General features: G+C 51.0%; 1 protein-coding gene across 2 annotated transcripts in view; it reads left to right on the top strand.

Annotated features, from left to right (window-relative positions):
- The window catches only part of TIE1 (tyrosine kinase with immunoglobulin like and EGF like domains 1), a 49,580-nt gene that overhangs the window by 8,609 nt on the left and 19,884 nt on the right, over positions 1-21,087 (top strand). The window contains exons 3-9 of one of the 2 annotated variants that reach the window (XM_073358030.1): positions 6,234-6,344; positions 12,715-12,870; positions 13,814-13,945; positions 17,639-17,779; positions 18,465-18,593; positions 19,380-19,525; positions 20,107-20,251. In XM_073358030.1, the coding sequence (XP_073214131.1) occupies positions 6,234-6,344; positions 12,715-12,870; positions 13,814-13,945; positions 17,639-17,779; positions 18,465-18,593; positions 19,380-19,525; positions 20,107-20,251 (960 nt within the window). The remainder of the gene's footprint in view (positions 1-6,233; positions 6,345-12,714; positions 12,871-13,813; positions 13,946-17,638; positions 17,780-18,464; positions 18,594-19,379; positions 19,526-20,106; positions 20,252-21,087) is intronic. The other variant, XM_073358031.1, reaches the window with a different exon arrangement.

Below are 21,087 nucleotides of genomic sequence, written 5' to 3'. Positions count from 1 at the left end.
AAACCTGAGCCGTCCTTTGTAGGTGACAAATCTGAGGAATTGTCACAGACTGAAGTGTCACAAGAGGAGGTTTTGGAATTAATTGATGAACTTAACAGTAACAAGTCACCGGGACCAGATGGCATTCACCCAAGAGTTCTGAAAGAACTCAAATGTGAAATTGCAGAACTATTAACTATGGTTTGTAACCTGTGCTTTAAATCAGCTTCTGGTACCCAATGACTGGAAGATAGCTAATGTAACACCAATATGAGGGGGTTAGTTAAACACCAATATTTAAGAAGAGCTCTAGAGGTGATCCCGGCAATTACAGACCGGTAAGTCTAACGTCAATACCGGGCAAATTAGTTGAAACAATAGTTAAGAATAAAATTGTCAGACACATAGAAGAACCTAAATTGTTGGGCAAAAGGCAACATGGTTTCTGTAAAGGGAGATCATGTCTTACTAACCTATTAGAGTTCTTTGAAGGGGTCAACAAACATGGAAAAGGGGGATCCAGTGGACATAGTGTACTTAGATTTCCAGAAAGCCTTTGACAAGGTCCCTCACCAAAGGCTCTTATGTAAGTTAAGTTGTCATGGCATAAGAGGGAAGATCCTTTCATGGACTGAGAACTGATTAAAAGACAGGGAACAAAGGGTAGGAATAAATGGTAAATTTTCAGAATGGAGAGGGTAACTAGTGGTGTTCCCAAGGGTCAGTCCTAGGACCAATCCTATTCAACTTATTCATAAATGATATGGAGAAAGGGGTAAATAGTGAGGTGGCAACGTTTTCAGACAATACTAAACTGCTCAAGATGGTTAAGACCAAAGCAGACTGTGAAGAACTTCAAAAAAGATCTCACAAAACTAAGTGACTGGGCAATGAAATGGCAAATGAAATTGAATGTGGATAACTGTAAAGTAATGCACATTGGAAAAAATAACCCCAACCATACATACAATATGATGGGGGCTAATTTAGCTCAACTAATCAGGAGAAAGATCTTGGAGTCATCGTGGATAGTTCTCTGAAGATGTCCATGCACTGTGCAGCGGCAGTCAAAAAAGCAAACGGGATGTTAGGAATCATTAAAAAAGGGATAGAGAATAAGATGGAGAATATCTTATTACCCTTATATAAATCCATGGTACGCCCACATCTTGAATACTGCATACAGATGTGGTCTCCTTATCGCAAAAAAAGATATACCAGCATTAGAAAAGGTTCAGAGAAGGGCAACTAAAATGATTAGGGGTTTGGAATGGGACCCATATGAGGAGAGATTAAAGAGGCTAGGACTTTTCAGCTTGGAAAAGAGGAGACTCAGGGGGGATATGATAGAGGTCTACAGGGCCAGTGTAACCACTAGGCAAACTAGGCGGTCACCTAGGGTGCCAAGTGGTTGGGGGTGGCCAAAAGCGCGCTCCAGGGTGGTGGTGGAGTGGAGGTGAGCTGGGGCAGGGGGCGCAGGGAGGGCTGCCTGCAGCAAGTAACAGTGGGGAGCAGGGCGGCGTGCAGGGGAACCGCTCCCCGCCCCAGCTCACCTCTTCTCCGCCTCCTCCCCTGAGCACCGCCCTGCTCTGCCTCTCTCCCTCCCAGGCTTTCGCGCCAAACAGCTGATTGGCACCGCAAGCCTGGGAGGCGGGAGAAGCGGAACGGCGGTGTTGTGCTCAGGGAGGAGGCAGAGCAGAGAGGAGATGCCACACGGCTCCCCGGGCTGACAGGGAGGAAGGGAGGGAAGGGAGGGGGGTGGGGAGATGCCACACGGCTCCCCGGGCTGAGGGGATGGGGGGGAGCTGCCACAGGGCTCCCTGGGCTAACGGAGGGGGAGCTGCTGCAGGGCTCCCTGGGCCGAGGAGAGGGAGGGAGGGAGGGAGGGGGGGCGGGGAGCTGCCACAGGGCTCCTGGGCTGATGGGTGGGGGGAGTGAATAAGGAAAAGTTATTGACTTGTTCCCATAATATACGAACTAGGGGCCACCAAATGAAATTAATGGGCAGCAAGTTTAAAACAAATCAAAGGAAGTTCTTCTTCACTCAGCACACAGTCAACCTGTGGAACTCCTTGCCTGAGGGGGTTGTGAAGGCTAGGACTATAACAAGGTTTAAAAGAGAACTGGATAAATTCATGGAGGTTAAGTCCATTAATGGCTATTAGCCAGGATGGGTAAGGAAAGGTGTCCTTAGCCTCTGTTTGTCAGAGGGTGGAGATGGATGGCAGGAGAGAGATCACTAGATCATTACCTGTTAGATTCACTCCCTCTGGGGCACCTGGAATTGGCCACTGTTGGCAGACAGGTACTGGGCTGGATGGACCTTTGGTCTGACCCAGTATGGCCATTCTTATGTTTTTACCCATGAAAACTTGCCCAAATTTGGCCAAGTTATGAACCCCTAAAAACTGCAGTTTTCACATATTCAGTAGAGACTTGTTAGAGTTTAGCAGCTAAATTTCAAATGATTTTTGTCTGTACAGAGCATGCTGCAGCAGCCTCCACAGCGCCTACATGCTGCTCAGACTGCACATGCTCCCTCTCATGGATGCAGGGGCTGAGCAGGATTTCCGCTGAATTTGCTCCTCTTGGCCAAAGGGCATAGTTGTGGCTCTGAGCCCAGTAACTGAGAGCTGCAAGCCTGTCTCTGCTGTGCTCTCAGGCAGCATGGCGGAGAAGAATCATGCAGTCTGACTGGGATGCAGGGGGGTGAGGAGCTGAGCTTGGGGGTTAATGAGGAGGGAAACTGGGGCAAGAAGCCAGGGCATTTGGTGGAAAATGGGTAGAGAGCCAGGAGTGGGCTGGGGGAAGACCAGGGTTGGCACAAGGAACTGAGGAGGGGAGACCAGAACTTGAATGAGGTCAGGCTGGAGGGCCAGTGGCAGAAGGGGTCAGTCTTGGGGGGGGTCACAGGGCCAGAAGTGTCTGTAACCACTACAGCACACACCCCTCAGACCTTAGAATAGACCCCAGAGGTTCAACATTCCTCTGCTGTCAGCACATCACTGTGAAACCCCCTGGCAAACCTCTTTCTAGTGGCTGGCCACATAGAGGAGGACAGTCTTCTACTGCTGCCAGTTATTCTGTTAGCTCACATGGCACAGGACTTTGGGGTGGATCTAAAGGTTCCAACTCTGTGGTGACTATGTGGGTTCCCATGAAAACTTAATTCCCCCCCATGCGTATTCATTATGATACAATCCTTAATACACGATCACATGCTACTTTTTCATAGGATCCCACCACATTCAGTTAGTAGATCATAATTCAGTATCTTTTTAAATCTCCTCATACAATGTGTGGCCTCATGCCTTATTGGATACATCCTATCTAAACCCAGGACTGGAAATAACGTTATTAATTTCCTCCTAGGTGTTTCTGTGATGCTCTTGCCATAGTAGCTCAATGAATTTATCTTCACAACACCCCAGTGAGATGAGTTAGTATTTTAATCGCCACTTTACAATTTTGGCAGAGACATTAAGGCCAAAATTGTTAGAAACGTCTACTTGAGACTCACAAGACTTGAGACTTCCCAGACTTCTTTGCAGTTTTACAGCACTTTATACTTTCAAAGCACAGCTCCAATTGACTTCAGTTGCAGTTATGAGTGCTTACCATTTCTGCAAATCTGGCCCCAGGTATCTCACACTGGGAATCCAGAAAATGAAGACCAAACAATTTGTGAGCACTTTGGTTTTAAGTAACTTGCCCAGCATCACAGGGGAACTCTGTGGCAGAGGCAGAGATACAATTCTCCAAGGCAGCATTCAGCTCCCTTACCCAGGAAACCATCCTTTCTTTTCCTGCAGTCCTCTGCCTCATTCACTGCACACCTTCCCACTTCTGCAACAAATGAAGCAGGAGTCTTACAGACAAAATCACTCCCTGCACAACCCTGATACATCCCCAGAGCACCATCCTCCTGTGCACGGAATGAGGCAGGGGCCTGTGGAAAAAAACAGTATGGGATCAGATCATCAGAGGCTGTATCATAATGCAAACCCGTGGGGCGGGGGGATAAGGCTGCACGGCCAGCCTTAATTCTGGCACTTCCTAACTTTTTAGTGGTTGACTTTCAAACTTTAATGTTCTTTTAACAGTGTTTATGATTTATAAATACCTAATATAGACTCCACTGGGTAACAGTGATCACTACACACTTACAAAGCTGTTTTATTAGCCACACAGATTTCACAGGAAACATTAAACTGACAATTGCTGTGAAAACCTGAAAATCCCTAGGAGAACTGTGAAATGCTTTGGCCGCATTTATTGTTTGTGTTGTGAGACAAGGGTGAGTCTGTGCCTGTAATCTCATTGCAGCAGATCAGACTGTGGGAAGTGGGTGGTGGGGCTGGTTGCCTGCCCAGGGGCCCTCTTGGACTAAGCCTGTGGACCAGGCCACTAACAGCAGCTGGGGGAGATGGGAAAAGAAACTGAAGGAACAGTCTGGGAGGGGCACTTCCCTTCTGCTATCTTAACAAAGGAAAGCTCCAAGAGGTTGAAGAGCAACAGGATTACGGCCCTTTTGGAGCGAGTGGGTGCGCCAGCATAAGCACAACTGGGCACATTCATACTTCCACACCTACCCTGTGAACTGTCCTGCTCCCCTCTCCAGCCCATACTATGCAACAAGCAGTCCTCGGCAAACCTGCCATCACTCCCAGCCTTGCAACAGTGCCTCACTCCAAAGCCTTCTCAATGCCTAATCATTGTTGCCAGCAAAGCGCTCTCTGGTGGTGCCAGTGATTACTGCAAGGTGTCCAGGTACAGCTCAGAGCGGTAGCCGTGTTAGTCTGAATCAGTAAAAACAATAAGGAGTCCTTATGGCACCTTCGAGACTAACAAATTGATTTGGGCATAAGCTCTCGTGGGCTAAAACCCACTTCATCAGATACATAGAATGGAAAAAAAACAGTAAGCAGAATATGAGGACTTGTGGCACCTTAGAGACTAACCAATTTATTTGAGCATGAGCTTTCCTGAGCTACAGCTCACTTCATCGGATGCATCCCGTGGAAAAAAGTAAGCAGAATATATATTATAGCACATGAAAGATAGGAGTTGCCTTACCAAGTGGCGGGGTCAGTGCTAATGAGCCAATTCAATTAAGGTGGAAGTGGCCTATTCTCAGCTGTTGACAAGAAGGGGTGGATACCAAGGGAGGGAAAACTACTTTTGTAGTGCTAAGGACACCAGTGCAGTCAAGGCGGCCCGTTTCCAACAGTTGGCAAGAAGGTGTGAGTATCAGCAGAGGGAAAATCAGCAGAGCAGGTACAGCTTGTCTGTTAATGTTCGTTCCCGAGTGACCTTCCTGTCTTGCTGCCCCCTTCTGCATGGGTTGCGTCTAGCCTTGTACTGGTTAGTATGAGAGGGCAATTCCCCCTCCTTTGTGCTAGGCTTGTGGACACTGGAGAATCCAGACAGACAGAGGCTCTGTGTCTGTGTGTCCTCCTGCCATGCCTCCTGCTCCCCTCCTTGCCTTGCACCTCCTGCCACATGGCGGGCTGGACCTAGAAGGGCTCGGAGAGGGCAGAGACCATCACTGACTGTGTTTGATCCCTTTCTCTCTCATGCATGGGCCTCTCTGGGGTTCTCTGCTCTTCCGGCAGTCCGGCCACACGGGCATTGCTCGCTCATAGAGATACCGGGGTCCAGACTTCCTGTGCCCATGGGTGGAAACGTTGACTAGAGGCCCAAGCAGGAGCAGTGCAGCTCCCTCCTCAGCCCCCACAAGGAGCCCACAGCCTGTGATACTGCCAGGGACAGAGGTGACTCCTGGCCACTCTGCAGAAATCCTATCTAGGAGGTAACTTCATTGTACTTTGGATTTCAGAATGGCCTGGAGCACAGCAAGGGGGGCTGGAACAATGTGTATAGAGAGCAGTTGAACCAAACAGTAAACCCTGGATATGATGGAAACCACTTCAATCCGGGGCATGCGGCAGCGCCCCTCATACCCATAGTTCCAGCACCTATGAAGTACAGGGTGTGAGGAGCTCCCATCTCTACATCCCAGTGCCCAGGATATCAGAGTGCTGCTTGGCCTGGATCTGCCCTGCTCTCAGTGATATCAGCAATGAGACTGTGCCATAGAAGGACATGTTAACTTTTTCCTTTTTTTGGTCCTAATGATGTCCCGGGGGTTGGCAGTTCCTCCATAGCAGCTGTCCCCTCTTGGGAAAGAGGAGTCATTGTGGACGCTCAAACGCCCTCCTAAGCTTTACCCTTGTTTCTCTGTTTCTCTGTAGCCCACCTGGTCCCACTGAAAGTCACCCAGACTGTGAGCATTGCAGACTCGGCCACGTTCTCTGCCAAAGTCCTTCACAAGAAGAACACAGATGTCTTGTGGAAAAGAAATGGCAAGTGATCCAGTGAGCGGCTTCCCCTGGCTGGGGAAGGCAACCCTAGTGAGCAGTCCCCTCACACCCCAGCAGGAGACCCCAGGGAGCCATGCCCCCAAGAGATTAATAGCTAATAAAGGCAGAAGGGACCCCTGTGATCAGCAAGTCTGATCTCCCATATAACACAGGCCATGGAGCTTCCCTGAATTAATTCCAGCCTGAACCAGAGCAAACCTTTCAGAAAAAACTTCCAACCATGATTTAAAAATTGCCAGTGATGGAGAATCCACCACAGCTCTTGGTAAATTGTTCCAGTGGTTTGTTAAACATTTGTGGCTTATCACCAGTTTGAATTTGTCCAGCTTCAGCTTCCAGCCATTGGCTTGTGTTAGACCTTTGGCCGCTGGAGCTCTCCTACTATCAAATTTCTGTTCTGCATGCAGGTTCTTATTGACTATGATCAAGTCACCCCTTAACCTTCTCTTTGATGAGCTAAGTAGATGGAGCTCCTTGAATCTACTACTATAAGGCATGTTTTTTAATCCTTTAATCATTCTCATGGCTCTTCTCTGAACCCTCCCAATTTATCAACATCCTTCTTGAATTGTGGACACCAGAACTGGGCACAGGATTCCAACAGCAGTTGTACCAGAACCAAATACAAAGGTTAAAATAACCTCTCTACTCCTACTCGAGATTCCCTTGTTTATGCATTAGCCCTCTTGCCTACAGCCTAACACTGGGAGCTCATGGTCAGCTGATTATCCACCACGACCCCCAAATCTTTTTCAGAGTCACTGCTTCCCAGGATAGAATCATAGAATATCAGGGTTGGAAGGGACCCCTGAAGGTCATCTAATCCAACCCCCTGCTCAAAGCAGGACCAATTCCCAGTTAAATCATCCCAGCCAGGGCTTTGTCAAGCCTGACCTTAAAAACCTCTAAGGAAGGAGATTCTACCACCTCCCTAGGTAACGCATTCCAGTGTTTCACCATCCTCTTAGTGAAAAAGTTTTTCCTAATATCCAATCTAAACCTCCCCCACTGCAACTTGAGACCATTACTCCTCGTTCTGTCATCTGCTACCATTGAGAACAGTCTAGAGCCATCCTCTTTGGAACCCCCTTTCAGGTAGTTGAAAGCAGCTATCAAATCCCCCCTCATTCTTCTCTTCTGCAGGCTAAACAAGCCCAGCTCCCTCAGCCTCTCCTCATAACTCATGTGTTCTAGACCCCTAATCATTTTTGTTGCCCTTTGCTGGACTCTCTCCAATTTATCCACATCCTTCTTGAAGTGTGGGGCCCAAAACTGGACACAGTACTCCAGATGAGGCCTCACCAATGTCGAATAGAGGGGAACGATCACGTCCCTCGATCTGCTCGCTATGCCCCTACTTATACATCCCAAAATGCCATTGGCCTTCTTGGCAACAAGGGCACACTGCTGACTCGTATCCAGCTTCTCGTCCACTGTCACCCCTAGGTCCTTTTCCGCAGAACTGCTGCCTAGCCATTCGGTCCCTAGTCTGTAGCGGTGCATTGGATTCTTCCATCCTAAGTGCAGGACCCTGCACTTATCCTTATTGAACCTCATCAGATTTCTTTTGGCCCAATCCTCCAATTTGTCTAGGTCCTTCTGTATCCTATCCCTCCCCTCCAGCGTATCTACCACTCCTCCCAGTTTCGTATCATCCGCAAATTTGCTGAGAGTGCAATCCACACCATCCTCCAGATCATTTATGAAGATATTGAACAAAACCGGCCCCAGGACCGACCCTTGGGGCACTCCACTTGATACCGGCTGCCAACTAGACATGGAGCCATTGATCACTACCCGTTGAGCCCGACAATCTAGCCAGCTTTCTACCCACCTTATAGTGCATTCATCCAGCCCATACTTCCTTAACTTGCTGACAAGAATACTGTGGGAGACCGTGTCAAAAGTTTTGCTAAAGTCAAGAAACAATACATCCACTGCTTTCTCTTCATCCACAGAACCAGTAATCTCATCATAAAAGGCGATTAGATTAGTCAGGCATGACCTTCCCTTGGTGAATCCATGCTGGCTGTTCCTGATCACTTTCCTCTCATGCAAGTGCATCAGGATTGATTCTTTGAGGACCTGCTCCATGATTTTTCCAGGGACTGAGGTGAGGCTGACTGGCCTGTAGTTCCCAGGATCCTCCTTCTTCCCTTTTTTAAAGATTGGCACTACATTAGCCTTTTTCCAGTCATCCGGGACTTCCCCGGTTCGCCACGAGTTTTCAAAGATAATGGCCAATGGCTCTGCAATCACAGCCGCCAATTTCTTCAGCACTCTCGGATGCAACTCGTCCGGCCCCATGGACTTGTGCACGTCCAGCTTTTCTAAATAGTCCCTAACCACCTCTTTCTCCACAGAGGGCTGGCCATCTATATCCCTAACCACCTCTTTCTCCACAGAGGGCTGGCCATCTATTCCCCATGTTGTGATGCCCAGCGCAGCAGTTTGGGAGCTGACCTTGTTAGTGAAAACAGAGGCAAAAAAAGCATTGAGTACATTAGCTTTTTCCACATCCTCTGTCACTAGGTTGCCTCCCTCATTCAGTAAGGGGCCCACACTTTCCTTGGCTTTCTTCTTGTTGCCAACATACCTAAAGAAACCCTTCTTGTTACTCTTGACATCTCTTGCTAGCTGCAGCTCCAGGTGCGATTTGGCCCTCCTGATATCATTCCTACATGCCCGAGCAATATTTTTATACTCTTCCCTGGTCATATGTCCAACCTTCCACTTCTTGTAAGCTTCTTGTAAGCTTCCCTCCGACAGCAGGAGACCCCAGTGATCCACCCCTTTTGCCAGGCTGGGGCAAGCAACCCTAGTGAAATAACCAGACTGTTGTGGCTACGTAGGGCCAGGGACCCCAGAGAGCTCTGGACCAGGTTCCAAGGTTCAAACACAGTCAGGGCACATGATCCCAATGAGACTATCACCCGCAAACCCCTCCACACAGGGTCAGAGTGAGGGCTCAGTGAGACCCTCCTCCACACATGACTGAACCCTACATTGCATGAGCCAAGGACAAGTGGCAAGTGAGTCTCCCCCTCACCTCCCACCCTGCTCCCGATGCAAATGAGACTGGGGCGGGTGCCCCTCCACCCCGCCTGCTCTAACTTGAAGGGGAAAGGAGTCCAGGAGAGCTGGCTGTATTTCAAGGAATCCCTGTTGAGGTTACAGGGACAAACCATCCCGATGAGTCGAAAGAATAGTAAATATGGCAGGCGACCAGCTTGGCTTAATGGTGAAATCCTAGCGGAATTTAAACATAAAAAAGAAGCTTACAAGAAGTGGAAGGTTGGACATATGACCAGGGAAGAGTATAAAAATATTGCTCGGGCATGTAGGAATGATATCAGGAGGGCCAAATCGCACCTGGAGCTGCAGCTAGCAAGAGATGTCAAGAGTAACAAGAAGGGTTTCTTCAGGTATGTTGGCAACAAGAAGAAAGCCAAGGAAAGTGTGGGCCCCTTACTGAATGAGGGAGGCAACCTAGTGACAGAGGATGTGGAAAAAGCTAATGTACTCAATGCTTTTTTTGCCTCTGTTTTCACTAACAAGGTCAGCTCCCAGACTGCTGCGCTGGGCATCACAAAATGGGGAATAGATGGCCAGCCCTCTGTGGAGATAGAGGTGGTTAGGGACTATTTAGAGAAGCTGGACGTGCACAAGTCCATGGGGCCGGACGAGTTGCATCCGAGAGTGCTGAAGAAATTGGCGGCTGTGATTGCAGAGCCATTGGCCATTGTCTTTGAAAACTCGTGGCGAACCGGGGAAGTCCCGGATGACTGGAAAAAGGCTAATGTAGTGCCAATCTTTAAAAAAAGGGAAGAAGGAAGATCCTGGGAACTACAGGCCAGTCAGCCTCACCTCAGTCCCTGGAAAAATCATGGAGCAGGTCCTCAAAGAATCAATCCTGAAGCACTTGCATGAGAGGAAAGTGATCAGGAACAGCCAGCATGGATTCACCAAGGGAAGGTCATGCCTGACTAATCTAATCGCCTTTTATGATGAGATTACTGGTTCTGTGGATGAAGGGAAAGCAGTGGATGTATTGTTTCTTGACTTTAGCAAAGCTTTTGACACGGTCTCCCATAGTATTCTTGTCAGCAAGTTAAGGAAGTATGGGCTGGATGAATGCACTATAAGGTGGGTAGAAAGCTGGCTAGATTGTCGGGCTCAACGGGTAGTGATCAATGGCTCCATGTCTAGTTGGCAGCCGGTATCAAGTGGAGTGCCCCAAGGGTCGGTCCTGGGGCCGGTTTTATTCAATATCTTCATAAATGATCTGGAGGATGGTGTGCATTGCACTCTCAGCAAATTTGCAGATGATACTAAACTGGGAGGAGTGGTAGATACGCTGGAGGGGAGGGATAGGATACAGAAGGACCTAGACAAATTGGAGGATTGGGCCAAAAGAAATCTGATGAGGTTCAATAAGGATAAGTGCAGGGTCCTGAACTTAGGATGGAAGAACCCAATGCACAGCTACAGACTAGGGACCGAATGGCTAGGCAGCAGTTCTGCGGAAAAGGACCTAGGGGTGACAGTGGACGAGAAGCTGGATACGAGTCAGCAGTGTGCCCTTGTTGCCAAGAAGGCCAATGGCATTTTGGGATGTATAAGTAGGGGCATAGCGAGCAGATCGAGGGACGTGATCGTTCCCCTCTATTCGACATTGGTGAGGCCTCATCTGGAGTACTGTGTCCAGTTTTGGGCCCCACACTTCAAGAAGGATGTGGATAAATTGGAGAGAGTCCAGCGAAGGGCAACAAAAATGATTAGGGGTCTAGAACACATGAGTTATGAGGAGAGGCTGAGGGAGCTGGGCTTGTTTAGCCTGCAGAAGAGAAGAATGAGGGGGGATTTGATAGCTGCTTTCAACTACCTGAAAGGGGGTTCCAAAGAGGATGGCTCTAGACTGTTCTCAATGGTAGCAGATGACAGAACGAGGAGTAATGGTCTCAAGTTGCAGTGGGGGAGGTTTAGATTGGATATTAGGAAAAACTTTTTCACTAGGAGGGTGGTGAAACACTGGAATGCGTTACCTAGGGAGGTGGTAGAATCTCCTTCCTTAGAGGTTTTTAAGGTCAGGCTTGACAAAGCCCTGGCTGGGATGATTTAACTGGGAATTGGTCCTGCTTTGAGCAGGGGGTTGGACTAGATGACCTTCTGGGGTCCCTTCCAACCCTGATATTCTATGATTCTATGAAGTACTCAAGGCAGTCGCATTGAGCAGGATGAGCCTTGGCAGTTTCTGGTCCAGACTGTGCCATAGGCTCCAGGGACTCGCTCTGCAGTGTCTCTAGAACCCTCCTTCTCCTAGGTAGGTTTACACCGCAATGCCTGCCAGCGTGGGGAAACAGACGTGCTAGCTCTGCTTACGATAGCGCCCTAAAACTAGTGTAGCTGCGCCGGAGTGGCCTGGCTGGCAGCTCAGGCTGGCTGCCTGAGCACAAACCCACCCAGCCCCCTGGGCTACATATGTGGGCAGCTAGCCTGAGCCCTGGCCTCTGCTAGTCCTGGCTACACTGCAGTATGATAGTGTGAACAGAGCTAGTTTGTGTCTGTCTATCCGTGCTGGAGAGCATGCACCCTGCTGCCGTGCAGCTGGACCCTGAGAGACACTGCCTCCACCGGATGCGGTCCCTGCAGACAGCGCTGCTGTAGGGGTCAGACCTACTCTGGAGGGAGCACCTCACTAACCAGGGAGAGGAGGAGTCAGGCTGCACATTTGTCTGACTTCTGCCTTTTCTGGGATCCCTATCCCTATCCCCCACAGACGGCCATGGGACTGGCTGCCAGGGATTAGCTCATGCCCTTGCGCTCACTGTGCTGGCCTGGCCTTGCAGGGACAGTCCAGGAGAGACCTGACGGTCACCCACATCCTCGAGATGTGTCTGGGTCATCAAGCTGAAGAGGGCAGAGTCCCTTGGTGCTGCCCAGCTGCAGATGGTTGGCTCTCCCTAGAGCAGTGGTTCTTAACCTGGGGTGCATGCATCCACTGGGGGTGCAAGAGATGCCAGATTTTTTTAGAAGGTAAATCATCAAAAACACAAATTAAGCACAAATTAAGTACAACTACTTCGTTTCATCAAACCTATGTATTTATTAACATTACACATTTTTTAACAATTACTGTAATATACAAACAGGTTTAAAGAACTGACCTACTTCAGTGATTTTTGATAAGGGGTGCGAGAACATATTTTGAGAACCAAAGAGGTGCAGGCTGCAGTAAAGGTTAAGAACCGTTGCCCTACAGGGACAAACGGGGACAGGGTTTTATTCAGGCCAGCTCCACTGTTGGGTAACTTCAGGACCTGATGCCATTTGCCCTCTTTCCTTAATTCAGGTACCTACTACCAGACAACGGACCGGGGTGAAGTAAATGGGACACTGTTCACCTTAACCCTACCGGATGTGGGTCTGAGTGAGAATGGGGTGTACAGTGCCACATTCATTGGGGACAGTCCCCTGACAAGTGCCTTCTACAGGCTGATTGTGAGAGGTAAGATTGCTGTGGGACCTCAGGGCTGGGTCTGGAGCCTGGCTGGGGTAGGGATCAGGGCAGGAATGCCATGTGGGGCCAGAGCCTAGGCTCCAGACATACAACAGAACCACTGGAGAAGGGGCTGGTGGGTGTGAGGGCTCAGTCTAGGCTGGGACCTGGCCCAAGAGAAACGGAGGCCTTGGATTTGGGGTCAGACAAGCAGAGATGGGCCCTGGTCTGGCTTTGTCTGAGCTCAGCTGTGCGTCGCGTTTGCCGGCCTCTGGCTCTGGGGCTAGCTAGGGTCTGTGCAGGATGCTGCTCTAAGCTAAGCTGTGTTGGGCCCAGTGAGGCTCCTCTGGCAGCCAGAAATGGCTGCGATACAACAGTGCTCTTGCCGTGCTCTTCCCCAGCCCTGCTCCCACAGGGAGGCACGTGCAGAGGTCAGGACTGGCGGTGAGGAGGGCCTGGAGGGCAGCTCACCTGTGTGGATGGAAAGCAAAGGTGGAATCTAAGAAATGTTCTGGAGAGGGAAGCAGCACTGGGAATGCATGGGTGCAAGGGAGGGCGGAATTGAAGGTGACGCCAGGTTCCACGCCTGAGTGACACAAAGGGTGGTGCCAGAGAACAGGGAGCAGTGGGGTTTGGTGGGAGAGAGCAGTGGCTCAGCTTTGCCCTTTGGGGTGCCAGTGAGGCATTCATGCAGAGCCATGTTAACTGGGAGGGGCTGAACATGTGTGTGCCACGGAGCTGAGGTTTGTGTGCTCGGGAGACGGGCCCCTCTGGCATTTCCTGCTGTCAGAATGCTGGGTCCTGTTGCCCTGGCCCTGCACTCGCATTCCCAGAGGTTAGGATTCTGTCGGGCTGTGGTTCATTTTTCAGCTGCAGACTGAGCATGCAGCCGGTGCTCCCACAGTTTCATGTGGTGTGGCCCTGCCCCAAACCCCCTCTGCTTTCTCCCCAGGGTGTGCAGCGAAGAAGTGGGGCCCCTCTTGTGAGAAGGACTGTCCTGACTGCCTGAATGGAGGCATCTGCCACGACGGTGTTGGGGAGTGTATCTGCCCTCCAGGTTTCATGGGCACTCGCTGTGAGAAAGGTATGGACTCCACACACCTAGCCCCTGTGGGAGGAGTGCATTCTGGAGCAGGAGTAAGCAGTCGTGGGGCATAGGTACCTCCAAACTCCACAGGCCAAGGGAATAAACACCTCACTCCCTACACTGACCCTGACAGAACAAGGAGCAATGGTCTCAAGTTGCAGTGGGGGCGGTCTAGGTTGGATATTAGGAAAAACTTTTTCACAAGGAGGGTGGTGAAACACTGGAATGGGTTACCTAGGGAGGTCGTGGAATCTCCTTCCTTAGAGGTTTTTAAGGACAAAGCCCTGGCTGGGATGATTTAGTTGGGGTTGGTCCTGCTTTGAGCCAGGGCTTGGACTAGATGACCTCCTGAGGTCCCTTCCAATCCTGATATTCTATGATTTTATGATTCCCTGTCTCTGCATTTTCCATCTGCAGTAGGCACAGAGCCTTCCTCTCCCCTTTCTCTGCCATTTGGCAGGGACAGTGATGCAGGGCTGGAGCTGACCTCAGTCTGACACGGGGATGGAATCAAGGAGGTCTGTGGCTCAGCCTGCTCTAGACAATAGGGGCTGTTTGTAGTTTTTGGGAGTTTGACTGTTTTGTCAAATGTCTGTTGTTTGTGAGTCTCCTGGGCCTGCGTGGGAGGCTGGGCCCCTCTAGCAGGATGGGGGCAGGCGCTGCTCCCCATTTCTTCCAGAGAGGCAGGGAACTGCCTTACCTGCCCCTGAGAGTGGCACTCAGTTAAGGGCTGTGAAGCCTTCAGGGATCTGAGAGAACCTTCTCCTGCAAGAGGCTCTGCTACTGCTGGGTGTGGGAGGCAGCGTGTCATCTCGACTCCCTCTGTGCTGAAGTTGGGGCTTAGATCCTGGGACAGAGGGACCATCCTTTTGTAAAGGTGCCTTTAAAGATTCCTCCCACTGAGGGTCTGGGTTCATAGACTTTATGGCCAGAAGGGACCATTAAATCAGCTAGTTTTATCTCCAGTCTATCACAGGCCAGACAATTTCACTCAGTTCCCCGTGTTTTGAACCCAGTAACTTTTGTCTGGTAAAGCAGCTCTTCCAGAAAGGCAGCCGGGCTGGATCTGAAGTCAGCAGGAGATGGAAATCGACCACTTCCCTTGGGAGCTGGTTCCAGTGGTAAATCACCTTGATGGCTAATTTTTGGCCTTATTTCTAATTTGAATTTCTCTGGTTTCAACTTCCTGGTTGTTGTTCTGTCTTTCTCTGCTGAATAAGAGAGCCCTGAAGTACCTGGTATTTTCTTCTCCTGAACAGACTTACATACTGTAATCAAGTCTTCTTTCTGGTAAACTAAACAGACTGAACCCTTTAAGTCTCAATGGTAAGGCATATTCTCCCTCAATTCATATTTGTGGCTCTTCTCTGCCCCCTCTTCAATGTTTCACTATCCTTTTAAAAATGTGGATGTCAGAACTGGATGCAGTATTCCAGTAGCTGTCTCACCAATGACAGAGGTAAAATCCTCACCCTGCTCTCTATATCCCAGAATCACAGTAGCCCTATTTGTATCCCACTGGGAGCTCATGGCGAGGTGTGTGACAGAGTGCTGAGACCTGACAGGTGGGTCAGCACTCTGATGACTGTAACCTCAATTAGTTTCCCCAAAGACAGCTGACTGAACAATGAGCTAATCAGAAGGAGGGGATGGAGAAGTAAGGAACTAATTAGGCCTCAGCTGGCTAACCTGATAAAAGCCAGGAAGGAAGTATTACAAGGGGGGACTGTAGTGGCTGAGCTGAGTGTGGCCTGGCCTGAAAGGGCTCCCTAAAGAGGGAGATCTCTTTACCAGCTAGGTCCTAGTAAAGAGAGGCAGAAAGATGTAGGATTGAATACTGTGATGTTGCACTGTAATGATGTGAGTGGAAGGGTTTAGAATAAAATACAGTCTGAACACTGAGGGTATGTCTACGCTGCAATTAAAACCCACAGCTGGCCCGTGTCAGCTGACTCAGGCTTGCAGAGCTTGTTTAACTGTGGTGTAGACGTTTGGGCTTGGGCTGGAGCCCGGGCTCTGGGACTCCACGAAGAGGGAGGGTCACAATGCTCAGGCTCCATTCCATGGTGCACCCAGAATATAGTGATCTCATCGTCTCTTCGCCTTGCAGGTGCACAATCACCATAAACCCATGGGGGAGGGGGCGGATCACTCCAAGCTTCAGCTGTTTAGTATTTGCCAGATGGGGTCCTCCAGCCGTGGCTTGTATTACACATCGCAGCACCAAGGGTCTGAAGTTGTGCTGAAGAGAGGATGGGGACCCAGAAAGCATCTTCCACTCACACTGGGGAAGGGGATCCTTGCGACCTTTCTCCATTCCCTCATTTCCCCAGCATGCTGAGGAAGATTCCACAGGATGGAGCCAGAGTGACTGAACGTGAGCTCCCATTGCAATGCAGTAGCTAAGATGGTGGATGTATCCATGAATGTATTAACAAGAGACTGTCAAGTAGGGAGGTGATTTTTCCTCTGTATACAGCATTAGTGAGGCTGTTACTGGATACTGTGTCCAGTTCTGGTGCCCACACTGCTAAAAGGATGTTGATAAACTGGAGAAGGTTCAGAGAAGAGCCATGAAAATGACTGAAGGATCAGAAAATATACCATACAGTGAGAGAAGCAAGGAGCTCAATCTATTAATTTAACAAAGAGAAGGGCATGACTTGATCAATCAATAAATACCTACACAAGGCAGAGAAATTGGATAATGGGGGCTCATCAGTATAGCTAACAAAGGTATAACAAGATCCATTGGCTAGAACTTAAAGCTGGACAGGTTTAGACTGGAAACCAGGTGCAAATTTTTAACAGTGAGAACAACTTACAAGGGTTTTGGTGGATTCTCCATTGCTCCAAATTTTTAATCAAGATGGGATGTCTTCCTGAGCATTATCCTCTAGTTTGAACAGGAATTGATTCAGGGCAGGTCTCTGACCTATGCTGTGCAGGAGGTCAGACGAGATAATCACAATGGTCCCTTCTAGCCCTATACTCTGTGACTCTAGTCCTGCTGGCCTGGGCACAGCAGACTAGGTTCTCATAGTATCTGGCCCTACCCAAAGATCATCTGTTCACTGTCCCCTGAGTTGAGATCTCTTGTGCCAGCAAGATGGCAGAAATCCTCAGCTCTGACTTATGCTGCTCCACCTTGGAGTTTTATGCTGCAAAATGGAACTGGGGTGGAAAGATTGCTCTGTGCAGTAGCTGGGGCTGTTTCTTGCCTGGGTCCATTTAGCTTAGACTTGTCTTTGATGCTGTCAAAACTGCCCCTGGCTGTGGCTAAGATCTCCTTAGCAGTTATGTCTGCCTATCCTGTCCCTGTGAGTGGTGTTTCTCCATCTCCTGCTAATACATATTTTGCTCTTACTGCTTATACCATTGTATTTTACACGGGATTGAGGCTGGATTCCCCCACCAGTAATGGCCGGCATCTCTGCTCTGCCTTGTGGATTTCAACAGACTTTTGTTTTCACCCGTGTTCTGGCATGGGGCCTCCCCAATTCCCTGTTGATTTTGGTAAGTTCATCAGCTGTTAGTGCATCTCTGTGCTGGCTGCATAACTTGTCCTGGCCATGGTGGGTGGCAGTGCTGGGTTCAATGGGGCAGGGCAGGCCATGTGGAAATGGAAAGCAGTGAATGGACCGGTGCTGGCTGCAGCAGAGTAATGAGGAGAATTGTCTTGTTCTGAAGCCTGTAGGGAAGGGAGGTTTGGCCGTAACTGCCAGGAACACTGCAGCAGTGACCAGGGCTGCAAGGGGCTGAGCTTCTGCCTGCCAGATCCGTACGGCTGCTCCTGCGCTTCCGGGTGGAGTGGGTCACAGTGCAGCACGGGTACAGTAGCTTTGCCTGCCTTCCTTCCTCTCCCCTCCCCGACAGAGGTGCCACCCTCAGACTGGGTCCCTCCGCAGCAGAGTTGGCCTGACCTTTCTGTTTCAAAAAGGAGAAACCCCTGGAGCCAAGGCAGCCCCCATCCATACATTTGGCATTTTTGGTTTGCTGTGATTTTTGTCTCTTGCGGGGTCCCCTGCTGTCTGTGCAGCATTCCGGATATAATAGTGCTCCCTCAAGGACGCTGAGTTCAGCTTATGTCTCCAGTTTTGCAGCCCCCTGACAAAGCACTCACAGCATCCCCAACCCATCAGCCACGCAAACTTCCACAGCTCAGATGGCAGCAGAAAGAAGCAAACAAATCTTCTCTGCTGCTTCCCCGTCTCCTCTCATACCCCCTGTCCCTGGCCAGCCCCACAATGGATCCCTGGGGACACAGCTGGGCTGGAAGAGAATGGGGCAGAGAATGCCTACAGTAGAAAGCTCTGAGCACACATCACCACTTGGACTGCAGGGCATGTGAGGACTGGCTCCCTGGGCCACTGACACCTAGCTCTGACACAGTATTAGTGCCTTGGGGGCTCTGAGTCTACGGTTGCTTCTCGTGCTCTTCCTTGCACCGGCCTCAAGCCAAAATCCTGAACCGCTGCCAGGTGTTGACCAGTGAACTCTTGGCTCTTCCCTCCAGCCTGCCCTCTTGGACACTACGGCGCAGACTGTGCCCTGGATTGTCACTGCCAAAATGGAGGTACCTGCAACCGCTTCAGTGGCTGCGTTTGCCCATCAGGGTGGCATGGGGAGCGCTGCGAGAAATCAGGTAGAGCTGCCCTCAATGCAATACCTATGATCTGCCTGGGGGTCCGGCATTGCCAGGCAGGAGCCTGCTGTGTTCTCTGCCGCTGGTGTTCACCCAGCCCCAGCCCAGCAGTGTCGGAGCACTGCCCACTTACTGACCCTTGTAACGCTGGGGGTGCTCGAAACCTCAGGAACTGCTCCCTGCCCAATGCCACAAAGGGCTGCTTAGAGACAGGCTAATGAAGCCCCTCCCTGGCTGGCAGTGCCAGGGCAGTGCCTTCGGCTGGAAAGCCACCGAAGTGCAGCTGGGTGGGACCCTGGCCCTGGGTGGGAGAGCAGAGCGCTGCAGCACCGCGAGCAGGCCCATCAGATGCCAGCGCTTGGGCAGGCCAGCTCCGTCGGGGGACATCGCTGCCCAGCCGAGGTGCTCAGAGCATGGCCCATGGGCACTGGCTTGGGGTGTGGAGAGTTGCCTGGGCACAAGATGCTGGCTCCTCCTGCCCGCCAGAGCGGGAAGAGACCTGGGAGAGGAGCAGTGAAACAGTGTCAGCGGAGAAGGGGGGCAGATCCACCAGCCATCCTTGCTGGGACTTTCCCCTAGAGCCCAGGGAAGTCACTTCTTCAGGGCATCTAAAACTGGGGGTCCTCTGCGGAGCTGCCTTGAGGACCTCAATGCAAAACCCTTGGTTTGGGCAGAGCACTGGGCCTCCCAGATGCCCTGCAGCAGCCTCTGGCTCAGGGGCAGGGAGAGTGGTGAGCTCAGGGGGACTGGGGCTTGTGTGCTAAGCACTGCTATTTGCTGTCCCAGATCGGATTCCCCAGATCATCAACTTGGACACAGAGCTGGAGTTTAACCTGGGTTCCCAGCCTGTGATCAGCTGTATGGCCACGGGCAACCCACCTCCAGTGCGAGACAGCATTGAGCTGCGCAAGGCTGATGGGACAGTGCTCACGGTACCTGCCCCCCCTCCTCCTGCCCCATCAGGGCTCCTTGTGCCCCCACATCCTCCCAGGACTCCCTGTGCTGCCGCCTCTCTCTCTGGTCCCACCCCGCCGGGGCTCCCTGTGCCCCCCCTGGTCCCACCCCGCCGGGGCTCCCTGTGCTTCCCCACCCCACCAGGGCTCCCTGTGCCCCCCTGGTCCCACCCCGCCGGGGCTCCCTGTGCTTCCCCACCCCAGTCCCATTCCGCCGGTGCTGCTTGTGGCCCCCACCCTTCCCAAGAGAGGCTCTCTGTGCCTTCCCTCCCCCTGCTCTCTGTGCAACCCTCTACCCTGCCAGGGCTCTGTGTGTCTAGGTCCAGCTGCCCTCAGGTACCTCAGGCTCCAAGCTGGTATTTGCCCCAAATCCCTAGGCCCGTGTAGCCCCATCTACTGCGCCATGGCTGCAGACCTGAACGTGAGCCTGCTCGGGCCTGGAACCTGAGCAGCATCCCTCTGCCCCACCCCAGCCATCTCTGTTCTACCCATCTGACTGCAGCTGTGCCTGGTGCCTGTGGCCCTAGGATGGGTAACTACAGCTTCTCTCTCCCACCCAGTCGATTAAAGCCATCATGGAAACAGACAAAACCACCTCTGAGTTCCTGGTGCCAGTGCTCACCGAGGTGGACACTGGCCTCTGGGAGTGCAGAGTTTCCACCAGCGGGGGACAGGACAGCAGGAGAGTCAAGGTCAATGTCAAAGGTGAGCGGAGCAGGGGAGGGAACAGTTGGGATGTTTGAGAGTGTAACCCTTCTGGCAATGCGAGTTGGCAGCAACAAGGGCCAGGTTCAATATCTAGGGGTTCCTTTTCAACAATACAATGCAAACCAGCTCAAGTCCCCACCCAGTGACCTGGGACAATTACACACCACCCCCTGGGCGCCTCTAAGAGGCCATACTTCCCCTCTCACAAGCACAGAGTCTGAGTGCAGCAAAAAATTTTAATAAAAAAAGAGGAGTAACTCAGCATTAATTTGGGAAAACACCACAACTAGGTTCATAAACATAAACCCTGAGCAAAAGACCCACCCCCAAGTAAGTCGGGCAGTGTCCTTTTCTGCTCAGGGTCTTAAGTCCAGCAACCAAAAAGTCCCTTTAACGTGCCCATCCCTTCTCTGCACCCCACTCACAGTTGCAGTCCTTGGTCAGTGCAGCCCCAGAGTCCAGAGGTTCATCTCCAGAATTCACCTCCCACCCTGGGTGGAAGCGGGGAGTAAGGAGGCACCTTACATGCTCCGCTGCTCAAGCACTCGCTTACCGGCTGCACCTCTCTGCAGGGCTCTGATCTGGCCGCTTCTCTCCGCCAGCCACCTTGCTGACCGCACCTCTCCACCAGGTGCCCAGCTGGCCACTTGCCACCTTGCTGGCCACACTGTCTACTAGCTGCTCACCAAGATGTCTTCTGGGCCCACCACTTAACACAGCTCTCAGTGATTTCAGCTCTTAATGCGGGGGGGTCCTCACTGCTGGTGCACACTGGGTAGTCTCTTGTACCATAAACACTGTCCCAAAGTAGATCTAATACTTAGATCTAGTAA

This window comes from Lepidochelys kempii, chromosome 8, assembly GCF_965140265.1.
Source record: "Lepidochelys kempii isolate rLepKem1 chromosome 8, rLepKem1.hap2, whole genome shotgun sequence".
NCBI classification, from domain to species: Eukaryota; Metazoa; Chordata; order Testudines; family Cheloniidae; genus Lepidochelys; species Lepidochelys kempii.
This window is presented reverse-complemented; position numbering and strand designations above follow the sequence as displayed.